This window comes from Hoplias malabaricus, chromosome 8, assembly GCF_029633855.1.
Source record: "Hoplias malabaricus isolate fHopMal1 chromosome 8, fHopMal1.hap1, whole genome shotgun sequence".
Classification (NCBI taxonomy): Eukaryota; Metazoa; Chordata; class Actinopteri; order Characiformes; family Erythrinidae; genus Hoplias; species Hoplias malabaricus.
Genome location: NC_089807.1, coordinates 40099539 through 40116657, shown reverse-complemented (window position 1 = coordinate 40116657; position 17119 = coordinate 40099539). Strand labels below are relative to the sequence as shown.

At 44.9% G+C, this 17119-nt stretch overlaps 1 protein-coding gene across 1 annotated transcript in view; it reads right to left on the bottom strand.

Moving 5' to 3' along the window:
- The window catches only part of zgc:154142 (uncharacterized protein LOC555481 homolog), a 38216-nt gene extending 21097 nt beyond the window's left edge, over positions 1-17119 (bottom strand). Inside the window, 4 exon segments of the mRNA XM_066678288.1 lie at positions 2617-2753; positions 11801-11893; positions 11896-11936; positions 17061-17119. Of these exon segments, the coding sequence (XP_066534385.1) occupies positions 2617-2753; positions 11801-11893; positions 11896-11936; positions 17061-17119 (330 nt within the window).

Sequence of the window (17119 nt, the reverse complement as noted above, 5' to 3'; positions counted from 1 at the left end):
AGGCCCTGGATCCACCGCGACCCTGAACTGGATAAGGGTTACAGATAATGAATGAATGAATGAATGTTATACTTTGAATCTAACTTTATAATCTATAACTATGCTGAAAAGTACAATGGAGAACACACCACACTCCTCACAGACAGTCACCCGGAGGAAACCCATGCGAACACTGAGAGAACACACCAAACTCCTCACAGACAGTCACCTGGAGGAAACCCACACAGACACAAGGAGAACACACCACACTCCTCACAGTCACCCGGAGGAAACCCATGCAGACACAGGGAGAACACACTACACTCCTCACAGACAGTCACCCGGAGGAAACCCAGGCTGACACAGGGAGAACACACCAAACTCCTCACAGACAGTCACCCGGAGGAAACCCACGCGAACACTGAGAGAAAACACTACACTCCTCACAGACAGTCACCCAGAGGAAACCCATGCGAACACTGAGAGTACACGCCACACTCCTCACAGACAGTCACCCGGAGGAAACCCACGCAGACACAGAGAGAACACACCAAACTCCTCACAGACAGTCACCCAGAGCGGGAATCGAACCCACAACCTCCAGGTCCCTGGAACTGTGTGACTGTGACACTACCTGCTGCGCCACTGTTCCGCCCTATAATAAAAACAAAATAAAATACAATAATAAATAAACAATTATTACCCAAGCATTACTCAAACTTCAAATTGACATAAAACACTGCTTTTCCCTGACAGAGACAACACTGATGTACTATAAATCCTTTCATTATCACACAGCAGTGTGTGTAAAAGCTGAGGCTGTAGATGATCAATACAAGTGGCTGGTATTCCCCACTCTCCGCTCATATCCCCACACTCCTCAGATTTATTGGAAAACATTTTTACTCCTCCAGACTCCTGCCTAAGGTCATTACTGTCAAGCAAAAATAGCATTACACAATAAAATCAACAAAGCCAAAAGAACTCCTCCTGTGATAAATGAACTTCTACAGGCTACACACACAAAAGGTCATTGTTCTGATGATCCTTGTCTGACAGCCTTTCTAATCAGTCAGGATCTTCTATTAATAAAACCGAGATCTTTATAAGCTGTAGTCATCCCACACGAGCAGAGAGCAGAGACGGATTAATGCAAGCTTGTGGAGCCCAAGTTAAAAACAGTGCAAGTCCAGCGTTATTATAGTGATCATAAGAACATTGCTGTAAAGCTTTCTGAAATATATCACTATGCTCTTAAAAAGGTTAACAAGCATTCTTTGGACCTATGTTAATTTGATTCCTAAACGATGTATAATGATTTTAATACAACATTAAAAATAATTAATAACTAAACAGGGGCGGCACAGTGGCGCAGCAGGTAGGTGTCGCAGTCACACAGCTCCAGGTGATTCCGGGTGACTGTCTGTGAGGAGCGTGACAGCCACCCGGAGGAAACCCACGCAGACACAGGGAGAACACACCACGCTCCTCACAGACAGTCACCCGGAGGAAACCCACGCAGACACAGGGAGAACACACCACACTCCTCACAGACAGTCACCCGGAGGAAACCCATGCAGACACAGGGAGACACAGAGACCACCTGGAGGAACAAAAGCACAGTATTGTTCTGTTTTTCACTGTCCTTACACGATCAGTCCATTCCACTCAGAGTCTCTCTCTCTCTCTCTCTCTCTCTCTCTCTCTCTCTCTCTCTCTCTCTCTCTCTCTCTCTCCTCCCTCCCTCCCTCTCTCTCTCTCTCTCTCTCTCTCTCTCTCTCTCTCTCTCCCAGCAGATGGATAGCTTATTGGGTTTGCGTTTTTGTACGTGACGTAATAATTTTCGTTTCCTTATCTGTGTTTAAAATTACATTCAATCACTTCTTTCTGAACGCCTTTCATTTTAAAGCTTTCTATTCCCTCTCCACAGCTTTAACCTAAATCTCTTTGTTCTTCCTTAAGTAGATCTTCTCTCCAGCTTTACTCAAGCTCAGCAGCCAGGGCTTAAACAAAAGATGTGGGAAAATAAAGTACTGTCTTCACCTCACTCCAGTTTAAAGATCTCTCCACTGTTTCAGAACTCATGTTAAAATGTTCTTTACGGGTTTTAAACACAGTCCGTTTTGAGTATCACTGTTAGTTCTGTAATGGGTCTCTTGGGTTCTGAGAGGAGGGATTTTGCTTAAAATAGTGCCCAATTAAGAGCAGTAGGGGATAAACTGGAAGAAAGGGAAAATATAAAATGATTCAGTTAGTTATTGTAAATCTCTTTCAGATGCAGTGTGTAATTGCTTAGCTCCAGTTCATGTTCATTCTCAGCCTGAAATCAAGGATATTTACTTACCTTCTACTATTTTGGAAAGGGTTACACCATATATTTGGACTCTATTTTACTCCTCGTGTATGAAAACTGAACCTAAACCGTGGCGAGAACTGCCACAGGGATTAACACAACATTGAAATTCCCATAGAAGCTCTAGCAGAAATAAGCATTATTGTGGCTTTGGTACTCTGGATAGCTGTGAAGATTTTTAAATGAGACACTGTTATATAATCACATATGAAACACACAACTACAAAAGAGTGGACATTAGGTGATGCTTTTCCCTCCCGCCCTTCACTCCTCAGGGTCAGTACCTTATTGTTTTCCACAGTGATGTTCCAGCTGCATCTCGTTCCGTTGTTAAAGCTGTTTGGATAATTCCCGCTCCTGAACTCCCCTGAGTCTCCACCCAGCTGCTCCAAATCTCCACACCCGGAACCCAGCACCTCGTCTGCACAGAACAACAGAGAAACAACACTCATCACTGCTGAGACCCCACTGAACTCATTACACTCCAACTGCACCCTGCAGATCGAGCCTTATGATCAGAAAGGAATCATATTAACAAGCTGTAAACTTAAAAATCGCAGCTGGTAAATGAAAACCTTATAACTGATTTGTTTAGTATTTTTTAACTATACTGAGTCAACATACAGACATGTGCATTTATGATTATGATTAAGATTTTGCAGGGGCGGCACGGTGGTGCAGCAGGTAGATGTCGCAGTCACACAGCTCCAGGGACCTGGAGGTTGTGGGTTCGATTCCCGCTCCGGGTGACTGTCTGTGAGGAGTGTGGTGTGTTCTCCCTGTGTCTGCGTGGGTTTCCTCCGGGTGACTGTCTGTGAGGAGTGTGGTATGTTCTCCCTGTGTCTGCATGGGTTTCCTCCGGGTGACTGTCTGTGAGGAGTTGGTGTGTTCTCCCTGTGTCTGCGTGGGTTTCCTCCGGGTGACTGTCTGTGAGGAGTGTGGTGTGTTCTCTCTGTGTCTGTGTGGGTTTCCTCCGGGTGACTGTCTGTGAGGAGTGTGGTGTGTTCTCTCTGTGTCTGCGTGGGTCTCCTCCGGGTGACTGTCTGTGAAGAGTGTGGTGTGTTCTCTCTGTGTCTGCGTGGGTTTCCTCCGGGTGACTGTCTGTGAGGAGTGTGGTGTGTTCTCCCTGTGTCTGCGTTGGTTTCCTCCGGATGACTGTCTGTGAGGAGTGTGGTGTGTTCTCCCTGTGTTTGCGTGGGTTTCCTATGGGTGACTGTCTGTGAGGAGTGTGGTGTGTTCTCCCTCTGTCTGTGTTGGTTTCCTCCGGGTGACTGTCTGTGAGGAGTGTGGTGTGTTCTCCCTGTGTCTGCGTGAGTTTCCTCCGGGTGACTGTCTGTGAGGAGTTGGTGTGTTCTCCCTGTGTCTGTGTGGGTTTCGTCCGGGTGACTGTCTGTGAGGAGTGTGGTGTGTTCTCCCTGTGTCTCCGTGTGTTTCCTCCGGGTGCTCCGGTTTCCTCCCACAGTCCAAAAAACACACGTTGGTAGGTGGATTGACAACTCAAAAAGTGTCCGTAGGGGTGAGTGTGTGAGTGTGTGTGTGTGTCTGTGTTGCCCTGTGAACGACTGGCGCCCCCTCCAGGGTGTATTCCCTCCTTGCACCCAGTGATTCCAGGTATGCTTTGGACCCACCGCGACCCTGACCTGGATAAGCACTTATTATAGTTAATTTGCTATTAAGCACATATCCCAGCTTCCCTTATTTAGTGTTGGTCAATTTCTTACCTTTGAAATTCAGAAATCCATACTATTTGGGTGAAGGACCATTATCAGCACAGCAGTGACAATGACATGACATGGTAGTGTGTGTGTGTGTGTGTGTGTGAGTTTAACAGAATCAGAAGTGCTTTGTGACTTTTCACACATGCCATTGTCAGTGCTAGTTTGAGAGTGGTCCACAGTCAGAATCTGTCCACTGTTAATGAACTAGATAACAACCAACACAACAAATTCATCAGCAGACGGGTTACAGTCTTTTATTGTCCACCAGCATGGGTAGGGTTTCAAACATACTGGTTGGTAACAACTGGTTAGTTGCTAAAAATCCCCTGCTTCAGCACGAGATTGGATTTGACCAGCACTAGTTTTACTGCAGGCCTGACACATTCTTCCTTCACCAACTGGAGTGTAGACGACAGCCTTTTTAAATGCTGCCCATGCAACCAATGCTGTCTCATTCTCGATTAGGACCGCTCACTCACTGAGATGGATGACATACATTACAATAAAGTACGATGTGACATTTGGTTAAAGAAGCCAAGGGCAGCTATGGATTTTTGTCGTTTTGAGGGATAGGGTTGTTTTCTTAAACTAGTGACAATGCAGTGTTTCTGGACGCAGACAAGTGTGTTTTTCAAACTCACTGGGGGATTTTTGGAGTTTGAAATCCCTGGCTGATGATTGGCAGTGAGCAGGGGGAGCTTATACTCATGCACAGCTGCTTGAGATTGCCCCATTTGATTTCATGCCTTTCTGTGGAGATTATACAAACCGTGTGTGCACTGTTCAACGTCTGTGACCACGCTGATCAACTGGAAATACATTATAGATATTTGCCGTATCTCACCGCACCACAGGCTCCAGTCTTACGGGCCGTCCTCCAGGGATTCTCCACCACAGTCTAGCAGACAGCAATGTTATTGCTAAACATCAGTTTAATGTGTTCTTTCACAATCAATAAAGATGTCACAAAGTAAGTGACAGCAGCTCTAAGTGTTCAAGCTGTGTTCAGCCGTTTAGGATGATCACTCATGACACACATCTGAGGTCCCTGGGAGAATTACTGCAGATTAGACTGTGTGTCATGCTGTCTAGTGAAAGTGGAAACATTTAACGCTGCTGCAATGTAGAGCAGGGAAAAGTCCTGGCTTCCGACTTAAAGAGAAAATGGAAAGAATAACACTAACTAACTTCATTTTTTTCATTAAAATCAAGAATGCCACCTTTAAAAACGTGGACAATTTTTTTTTAATTATATTTTCCTAATATGCTATTTTCATCCCACATTAGTTACACTTCTATCACTTTTCTAGACACCAAAAGCACTTTCAATTCTTTGAAACATTAGGGAGTCTCCTGAAATAGCACCAACGTGCAGCCTCCACCTGCGTGATGCAACAGCAGCCAATCTGCCCCAGTATGCTCAACACACATCCGCTGTTCGGTAGACAGGTGACAGTGCAAGTCAGGAACGCACCCAGGACTCCAGTCCAACACAGGACATCCACCAGTCACTCACACAGTCACACCTGTGAACAATATCCCACAGACAATCCACTTACCGACATGCGTATTACGAACGTGGAAGGAAACTGGAGCACCTGGAGGGGACAGACCTAACATTTCACAGGCAGTGAAAAGAGGCAAGGGTCAAACCTAGGAACCTTAGAACTTTGTCAGTGACATTGTTGGCCACTGTACCATAATGTAATTGTACATAATCCCTGAAATGTGTTGTATTATACATGTATTATACATTTCTAGATTATTTTAGTTGTACAGTGGCACAGAATATGTTTACAACGGCATAGCTGTACCCATCTCATTCATTCATTCATTATCTGTAACCCTTATCCAGTTCAGGTGGGTCCAGAGCCTACCTGGAATCATTGGGCGCAAGGTGGGAATACACCCTGGAGGGGGCGCCAGTCCTTCACAGGGCAACACACACACATTCACTCACACACACACACCTACGGACACTGGAGTCGCCAATCCACCTACCAACGTGTGTTTTTGGGCTGTGGGAGGAAACTGGAGCACCCGGAGGAAACACACGCAGACACAGAGAGAACACACCACACTCCTCACAGACAGTCACGCGGAGGAAACCCACGCAGACACAGGGAGAACACACCACACTCCTCACAGACAGTCACCCGGAGGAAACCCATGCAGACACAGGGAGAACACACCACACTCCTCACAGACAGTCACTCGGAGGAAACCCACGCAGACACAGGGAGAACACACCACACTCCTCGCAGACAGTCACCCGGAGGAAACCCACGCAGACACAGGGAGAACACACCACACTCCTCACAGACAGTCACCCGGAGGAAACCCATGCAGACACAGGGAGAACACACCACACTCCTCACAGACAGTCACGCGGAGGAAACCCACGCAGACACAGGGAGAACACACCACACTCCTCACAGACAGTCACCCGGAGGAAACCCATGCAGACACAGGGAGAACACACCACACTCCTCACAGACAGTCACTCGGAGGAAACCCACGCAGACACAGGGAGAACACACCACACTCCTCACAGACAGTCACCCGGAGGAAACCCACGCAGACACAGGGAGAACACACCACACTCCTCACAGACAGTCACCCGGAGGAAACCCATGCAGACACAGGGAGAACACACCACACTCCTCACAGACAGTCACCCGGAGGAAACCCATGCAGACACAGGGAGAACACACCACACTCCTCACAGACAGTCACCCGGAGGAAACCCACGCAGACACAGGGAGACAGAGACTCCTCACTGTCACCTGGAGTGGGAATCGAACCCAATCAAATACATCCATCCATCCATCATCTGTAACCATCCATTATCTGTAACCGCTTATCCAATTTTAGGGTCGCGGGGGGTCCAGAGCCTACCTGGAATCATTGGGCGCAAGGCAGGAATACACCCTGGAGGGGACGCCAGTCCTTCACAGGGCAACACAGACACACACACATTCACTCACACCTACGGACACTTTTGAGTCGCCAATCCACCTGCAACGTGTGTTTTTGGACTGTGGGAGGAAACCGGAGCACCCGGAGGAAACCCACGCGGACACGGGGAGAACACACCAACTCCTCACAGACAGTCACCCGGAGCGGGAATCGAACCCACAACCTCCAGGCCCCTGGAGCTGTGTGATTGCGACACTACCTGCTGCACCACCGTGCCGCCGCCAATCAAATACAATGCCTGTTAAATAGATTAATTTATTTAAAATAGAAATTACTCTGCCATGGATGTAAAATGAATAACATTTTAACACTAAAGAAATGTGTTATTATATTCATTTTTGTGACCTTTCCTGAAGAAATAATTAAAAGAAACTCCCTTTATTTAAACTCTCCTCAATTTTTGAGCTTGTGTTATCAAGGCCCATTTTATATAATAAAGTCTATGCTAAGACGCCTATTCAATAAATGCCTTTGTTTAGTGGTTTAATATGAATTTGATGATAAGTTATACTAAATGACTATCAGTCTTTCCCCTAATTCCGGCCACTGCCGTATATGGTGCAATTCCGCTCTCTCTCTTTGCCAATTGCATTGGGTAAAACCATAAAACATAAGATCAAGCCCTAGTAGGGCATTTAAACATCAGTCTTGCAAGAAATCACATATCTAAACAATATTTAAGTATCTCTAACAGTGTTGTAATTCTTTGTGTGCAAAACTGCATGTGGAACACAACACATTTCCATTTCGCGACAGATATTTCCCTCAGTGTAAAAGTTAGCTTAGCGGTTAGCTTCCTTTTCTCTGAGTGGAAAATCTACCGCCGTTGTAATCCTTACATGTAGAGTACGGATACCAACACAGGACAAACGTAATCTCATTGTGAACCTCTCAAAACAACTGAATGTGGTAGCAACTGTCTCGTTTGACTGTCACAAGCAGAGGAGGTGGCCAAAGTTAGGGGGCGCTAATAATCTTAGCAGTATTGGCACCTACTTAAACAAAAGCGTTTTTATCTAAAAACATATTTTCTTTCAAAGTCAAGCAAGTCTTGGACATTAATCTACACACATTTGACTCCTGAAAAATGTTGATTTGAGTGAGTAAAGTACTTCTATTTATTTACAGTTAGCTAAGATTTCCAATATTGTAATTAAAGTGGCAGGAAGTTGAGGTAATTACACTATAGCAGCTTTGAGCTCCTATTACCTTGTCTGTTATGTGGCTGACTTTCATTTAAATTTATATAAATGTTCTTTACTCTGTGTATAAACCAAAGTAAAATGGCTCTGACTGAAAGAGTTACCTACCCAAGCAAAGGAAAAACACTGGGGCATTATGGGAACTGTAGTGTGTTTGCGTGGATTTGGGATTACGTTGACTTTTTACTGGGGAATGTGGACGCCCCTGGAGTGTGTGTACTCATTTTCACAAATCAACAAAAGATTTCACTTGATCACTGTTGTCCAGTTGTCTTCTTTGACAACCGTAAATAGCAACATTGTCACCCTGCTTGTGACTATTCTATGACGCTGTATATAATGGGCGTGTTGTAGTGCTAAACTGGGAAAACTTGACCTTGAGTAGTTGGATGTTCACACGGCAGATACACAGCTGAGCGAGTGACTGCAAGGCAGAGAAATAAAGCAATAAACTGGGTGGGGTTTGTGGTGGGGGGGGGGTGGTGTGTGTGTATGGTCTCTCAAGAGCAGCCTCCCTGTCCTTCCCACAAAAAGCTAACCTACATAGCACTGTTCTCCTCACAAACATTTGCGTCTCTCGCTCTGTCAGACTGGAGAGTGGCCAGCGGCTCAACACATCATCGCCTCTCTCGTCAGCCTTCAAATGTCTCCAAAACAGCCCAGTGTCCAGCCCAGTACCCTGCACCTGACGGATATTTGATGTGAGTAAAGCCTCTAGAACCTTCCTATCTTCCCCCAGCCTGGAGCTCTAAGGCCCTGCTCTGGCGGCAAAGAAGACAGATGTGATCCTCCAACAGTTTGAAGTGGAGCAAGTGTGTTGCGGTTCTGATAAGATTCTACAGATACACGCATAACAAATGCTCTCTTGCAAATTATTAAAGATTTGGGTTGTAATACATGTGGAATAGCATAGTGGATAATACCACTGCCCTCCAAGTAGTAGATCCCATTCTACATGGAGAACATCAGTATCATAGAACACAGTACATAGATGCTTGGCATCAGCTTGGACAAAGCTCAAACAAATTGGAGAATCATGAATTGCAAATACTCAATACAGATTGAGAGGAACTAAATAAGATCTCCAAGTAGTAGATTAGGTTTTAATTCCCTGCTCAGGTAGGCACACCAACCTATACCAAGTCTCAATGGCAGGACCACATGACCTCGTTTGACAGACAGACAGGTGACCACACATTTCCTAAAAGAGCAGGTGATTTGTATCTGGACTTGGCAGCATTCAAGCAATTAATCCTGTTTAAATTTACTCTACATTATGCAAATGAGTTGTGAAGAAAAGACATCACAAAATTAAACGCCTGAAGACATTGTTGATTTGATCCCTAGTGTTGCCGCAGCCATCCGAAGCTGCAAGTCCTAAGAGAGCACACTGGGCTCACTCGATCTAGGAAGGTGGAGTGTCCTGCCAGCAAAAGTCTCTCAGCTAATGTGTCAGACCTGGGCAGTTGGCATGCAGCTGCAGCACGTGGCAATCAATTGATGGAGCATGAGCGGCAGTGTGACAAGAATCCTCATCCTCCCAGTGTTGGAGGGCTCAAGTGTTATGTGGGGAGTATAGCTAATAGCTAACAGTGTGGAGATGACTGGTTAAAATATTCACCAGAACTTTCCTCTAACCTCCCATCCATGAGCACTAAGGCCTTGCTGTGGAGCCAAAAAGAATCAAAAATGTGATCTTGCAACAGTTTGAAATGATTTGAGTGGGTCAGGGCGCTGATAAACCTGTGCTGATACGCACACAACAACACTTTTCTGGCAAATTATGAAAGAATGTATTGTAATAATAAATCTACTGCACAATGAGGTGGCATTTCTGCTTGAAGGTCAGAAAAAAAGCCCCCAAATAAGCTTTTCTCTGTGATTTAATGCCACACTGAGAACTGCTGTGATGGCGAGGCTGATGCTAGCTGTACAAGCAAAGCCAGCTAGCTTACATTACTGCAGCAAAATCATAGACACTGAAATGTACAGTGCTGAAGCTTACGGTAATCACTACAGCTGTTCTAATAAACACTGATTACTTCAGATACAAGATATAGACAAAAGATACGTACACATGTTCATCAAACACGTTTGGGGCTTGGTATTTATACCTCTCTAGCCCATGCTAACATTGAGCACACTGACCTTAAGCTAATTTCCAGCTCCTTCAGAGCACTCAATTATACTTCATACTTTTCTTTGAAGACTAAAAGAGTCATGTTCTGCAATGTTCTCTCTTTTTGAGTGTTCTCTCCCACATTCACATTGTTGCATCATTTTCTCTCCAGTCAGACACTTCCAACATATTCGTCTGATCAAAACTTGTCTGCTACATTCTCTCCTATTCACGGTGGTTAATTTGGTTCAGTATTTACTCTGAAAATATATCAAACCAGTCTCCGAGTGTTGGGGTTTATTTGAGAAAGTAGGGCCAGTGGCCACAAGAAATCACATCAATAGTCGATTTTTATTTTGTGAATTTATGGGTTTTAAGGGAATTTATTGTCTTGACTTGTTTGGAATATATTAAGGTTTTGTGTCTGCTTTAAACATCAAGTAAAACTTTCTGAATGTCAGGTTTTGCATTAAATATAACATTACTCATTATTCAGCCTAGAGCTGTTCACTCAACCAAAAACACCTCTCAACGCTGGCATTACTAAAGACCATTGATTTGACACCAGGCCTTCATCATTCACACTTGCACCTTGTTGAAGGCTATAGAATCAGCGTCTGAAATAAAATAGACCAGAGTTGGACACAGATATCCACATTTCCCACCTCTCCTGATTTAAGACCACCTCCACTGAAAAAAAAACTTTGCAAAATCTATGTATCTCCATTTTTCTTGCATTATTTTAATATTTGAAAAAATAAAACTCATGTAAGTCCCACGCCAGGTGACTGTCTGTGAGGAGTTTGTGTGTTCTCCCTGTGTCTGCGTGGGTTTCCTCCGGGTGACTGTCTGTGAGGAGTGTGGTGTGTTCTCTCTGTGTCTGCATGGGTTTCCTCCGGATGACTGTCTGTGAGGAGTGTGGTGTGTTCTCCCTGTGTCTGCGTGGGTTTCCTCCGGGTGACTGTCTGTGAGGAGTGTGGTGTGTTCTCCCTGTGTCTGCGTGGGTTTCCTCCGGGTGCTCCAGTTTCCTCCCACAGTCCAAAAACACATGTTGGTAGGTGGATTGGTGACTCAAAAGTGTCTGTAGGTGTGAGTGTTTGTGTGTCAACCCGTTAAGGACTGGCGCCCGCCCCAGGGTGTGTTCCCACTTTGCGCCCAGTGATTCCGGGTAGGCTCCGAACCCACCGCAACCCTGAACTAGATTAGTGGTTACAGACAATGAACGTATGAATGGAAACTCATGTTGCCCTTTGCAGTGTGTTTAACCTTAAAAATGAACCACTCAACACAAATAGTGGCAAAGTATTTAGAAAATAAACCTGTTTAATTAACATCAATGCAAAGCTGTGAACGTTTCTTTGAAGTTGAATAGTTTGAAGGTTGCATTTCAGGATCTGCATCAAACTAAAAAACTATACTAATAATTTAAACTAATGAAAGGGAAACGCACCACCTTCATTCCTGGTTTTGTTGTTCTCAGTGACATAGACCACTATCAGATCAATGAGGACCAAAGTCATGGCAACAAAGAGAACAATCAGCATTTCTCCAGTGGGGTCAGGCCTTTCTTCCTGTTCTCTTTTGTTCTTCATCCAGATTGTCTCTCACTGACTGGAAGACTCTTCATGGTGATGAAGACAACCTTGCAGTGCTTTTTCCCAGATAACTGTCTCATGTTTATATCTGCCATTCTTTCACATTTTAATTAAATTTAAAGCAATGTAACTTAACAGGAAAAGGATGAATATTTTTTAAATTTGGACACAAGCTAATAAAAAAATTAATAAAAATGATTTAATGCCTGGTAATTTGGAAGAGTGTTTGTTTGTTTGTTTGTAAGGAAATGGTAGCTTTAAAAACTGCTGGAATTTTTAAACCATAGGATAGGGACCTGAAATAAAAGGATGTTTTACATTTTGGTGTCCTGCTGTAATCAGTGAACAGGGCAGCGAAAAGAAAGCATCCCAGCTCCGACTAAACGAATGAAAGAAGCAGCTTTCCAAAGGAGCCCTTTTTAATCCAGTGGCCACTCGTTTGTCTGGTGACCCTATGGAGAAGGCTTTTGATGGAGGCTTTTGAGCGTGCCAGTGCTATCTGGCTCTGTCTTAAAAGGGAAGCGTCAGGCGAAATCTGTGGTGCTGTTCCACAGAGGCAGTTCTTCTGAGGCAAGAGGCATTTCACTATCTCATTATGATAATAACAGAGCGAGGCCAAGGCTGTGTGCTGCATCTATAAACACACAGAGGCTGGCATTAACTGCTATCAATAAGATTACAATCACTGGCCACACGTTCTGAAAGAAGCCTTGACCACATCATTATCCGAGGGTCCCTGTTGTGATTAGGTTAAGCAGAGAGTCTTCATGCCTCATTTGAGATGAAGCGGCATTCAAGCGGTCAGTGTCAATCGATCAAGAAATACCCTCATTGTTATTTGGTCACACTGACAAAGCAGAGGAAATGAGACTGATATTCACCTGGCGATTTAACGGCCTGCGGTACTAGTAGATCATACTTGAGTGCTATAGAATCCAGTAATACCCATTTAGACTGGGACTATAAATAATTATTGGTTAATGTTATGGCTAACTATAGGACATCCATATAGTTGAATGTCCTGGTATATATTTGTTGAATTTCAATGCATGCTAATATGTTTACAGACTATACCGCCACATGTTTTAAGACACTCCTTATCATGCATACTTAAAGAAACACTACAAAATATTATTCCTTTAAAATTACAGCTTCAAAATCATTGTGATGCTTTTCTGACCATTCATTCATTCATTGTCTGTAACCCTTATCCAGTTCAGGGTCACGGTGGATCCAGAGTCTACCAGGAATCATTGGGCACAAGGCGGATATACACCCTGGAGGGGGCGCCAGTCCTTCACAGGACAACACACACACACACATTCACTCACACCTACAGACACTTTTGAGTCACCAATCCACCTTCCAACGTGTGTTTTTGGACTGAGGGAGGAAACCGGAGCACCCGGAGGACACCCACGCGGACACAGGGAGAACACACCACACTCCTCACAGACAGTCACCCGGAGGAAACCCACGCAGACACAGGGAGAACACACCACACTCCTCACAGACAATCACCCGGAGGAAACCCACACAGACACAGAGAGAACACACCACACTCCTCACTGTCACCCGGAGGAAACCCACGCAGACACAGAGAGAACACACCACACTCCTCACAGACAGTCACCCGGAGGAAACCCACGCAGACACAGAGAGAACACACCACACTCCTCACAGACAGTCACCTGGACGAAACCCATCGCAGACACAGAGAGAACACACCACACTCCTCACAGACAGTTACCCGGAGGAAACCCACGCAGACACAGGGAGAACACACCACACTCCTCACAGACAGTCACCCGGAGGAAACCCACGCAGACACAGAGAGAACACACCACACTCCTCACAGACAGTCACCTGGACGAAACCCATCGCAGACACAGAGAGAACACACCACACTCCTCACAGACAGTTACCCGGAGGAAACCCACGCAGACACAGGGAGAACACACCACACTACTCACAGACAGTCACCCGGAGGAAACCCACGCAGACACAGAGAGAACACACCACACTCCTCACAGACAGTCACCTGGACGAAACCCATCGCAGACACAGAGAGAACACACCACACTCCTCACAGACAGTCACCCGGAGGAAACCCACGCAGACACAGGGAGAACACACCACACTCCTCACAGACAGTCACCCAGGCTTTTCTGACCAGTAGAAGATTAAATATGGTCTCTGTCATTGGTGATCTGGGCTCAGCACTGCAGAATCTGACCCTCCGGCCTTTTACTTCCCATTGATTTCAGTACAGTGCTGTAAAAATTATTATTCTAGGGGGAACCCCAGGAGCAATAAACCTAAATCTTACTTAATGTTCACTGAAGGAGCTCACTTTGTGGACGCAATAGTTCACAGTCACAATCCTAAATTCACTAAACACTCCTAGAATTGGACTGTGGAGCAGTCTAAGTGTGATTTCTGGAGAGAAGGAACTAATTTAAACTTTGCTAAGGCCATTTTTTTGAAATATCAACTATTATTTGGGGATGTCTTTAGCTTGCTGCTGGCATTTAGCATAGGCTTGTTTTAAACGGCAAAAAACGGTCATTTTAAATCTCGTTGGATTAGACATTAGACTCCAACTAAATATGATTAGTTGGAGTATTTTTCTTGACATTTTATAGTGATATATTTGTGCTTAATAAACATGCTTCAGTAAACATTGTCCATATATAATGTAATATACTAATATATACATTTTGAAGTGAATCTGGAAATGATTACACATATTCACTAGATGTAAAAGCATTGAACTCGTCATGACATTAATTTCTACAGTGGTTACATTATCTAGTGTGTAATCTTTTTTGGTGTAGCGCTCGTTTTGAGGCTAAAACCAAGTGACAGGTCAGGCCTTCTTCTGCATACGGTAATTAAACGGAAAGATCCGTACCTGATGGCTCAGTATCACTTGCTGCGCTGTCCTGTGTTGTCCATGCAGGTCCTCCCACAGTCTCTGGCACCTTATTTTGCTTGTCTTTGCTTAGGGCTACTGCTAGCACAGCGAGGGGACAGCCATACTGTCAGGATTTAATTAAGAGAAGTACAGGCGGAGAGCCTCAGCATGAAATCAGGTGTGAGCAGAAGACGACGGTCTGTCACACCGCAGCAATCTGCACACTTTAATTTGACTTTTAATAAGAGCTGACCAGCAGTTTGAATAATGACAGAAGCTCCTGTCAGAAGCGAAAGTGCTAATGAGAAACGACAGCTCTGCTACCGTTAGCCGTTGTGTTATGTTTTAAGCCTACATGTTTCAACAGTCAGATGTAGCTTATGGTCTTTATTTTACTGAATGATATATTTTCCCAAGCCCATTTGGACAAGCGGTGGGGCTAACAGACAGAACAGGGCTAATTTGTAAAATGGTTTATTTAGTTAATCTTTTTTTAGCTGCTACAACTTGATGAGGGTTGCAGTGGATTCAAAATGTACCCAGAATCATTGAGTACAGTACACTCACCCAGTCACTCACACACTCACACCTGTTGACAATTTCACAAACACAGCCATAAGGTGTCAAAAACTATGCACTAATCTTTATAGCATTTATAATGCACTTTTTTGAGGTTCTGCCATTTTGTATTTTCATTGCACTGTACAATATAGTGTGCGGCACGGTGGTGCAGCAGGTAGTGTCGCAGTCACACAGCTCCAGGGACCTGGAGGTTGTGGGTTCAATTCCCACTCTGTGTGACTGTCTGTGAGGAGTTGGTGTGTTCTCCCTGTGTCTGCATGGGTTTCCTCCGGGTGACTGTGAGGAGTGGGGTTTGTTCTCTCTGTGTCTGCCTGGGTTTCCTCCAGGTGACTGTCTGTGAGGAATGTGGTGTGTTCTCCCTGTGTCTGCGTGGGTTTCCTCCGGGTGACTGTCTGTGAGGAGTGTGGTGTGTTCTCTCTGTGTCTGTGTGGGTTTCCTCCGGGTGACTGTCTGTGAGGAGTGTGGTGTGTTCACCCTGTGTCTGCGTGGGTTTCCTCCGGGTGCTCCGGTTTCCTCCCACAATCCAAAAACACACGTTGGTAGGTGGACTGGCGACTCAAAAGTGTCCATAGGTGTGAGTAAATGTGTGTGTGTATGTGTTGCCCTGTGAAGGACTGGCGCCCCCTCCCGGGTGTATTCCCGCCTTGCACCCAATGATTCCAGGTAGGCTCTAGACCCACCGCGACCCTGAACTGGTTAAGCGCTTACAGATAATGAATGAATGAATGTAAAATATAGTGAGTAATGTAGGGAACAGTGAGTAGGGAGCCATTTAAGACACACCTCCATTCATTCACCTGTGGACACTTGTGCGGAGTAAGAACACACCCTGCAAAGGCACCAGTCTATCCAAGGGCACCACACACTCACACATTCACAACCATGGACACTTTTCCACAGACAATCCACATGCTAATGTGTTTTTGGATTGTGGGGGACATGGGAGTGCCCTGAGAAAACTCACACAGACACAGGGAGAACACAACAAACTCATCACACACAGTGATAAGTGGCAGGACTCAAACCAACAAGAATTCTGGATCTGTGTAAAGTGTCACCTCCTGTTGTGCCACCGTGTCACCATATATATTCAAATTACTACTGTTTTACTATTACTTTGTATTGATATTTTGAAGTAAATAGAAAAATCAATACTTCACTATAGACCCACTATCATCCTTATTAGCCTTTAAAGGACAGCAGCTAATTACTACGAGCCTCTGGCTGACTGTTTGGAATTGGCTGTGATTTGTTGATACAGACATTACTAAGAAGCAGGGCAGAGGGCAGCATTAATGAGGTATACGAGGCACAAATTCAGTCAAATCTGAGGCTACTCAAATATATGATAAGTTTAATCTCAGCCAAATCCCTTCTGTTGTCCTCCAAGCTCTGTTCAGCAATGACTCCGAGTCTCTCAGCAAGCAGAACTTAAAATATTTCCCCTCATAGTACGATAACTACTGTTCCAGCTGCTTTCAGACACGTAATGAAACGAGCTATTATGAATGTGAAGTCTTATCTCCCCACTGCCAAGCCCAAGTTGCCCACAAGTTCCTGAATGAAGCCTGAAGAATGAGGACTAGTCTCATGCTCACAGAGGCTAAGAGCTTTACATTTGCATCAGGACACTTCCGAAGCCTGTACACGCCTCAATGCCTGTGGCCACTGCCAT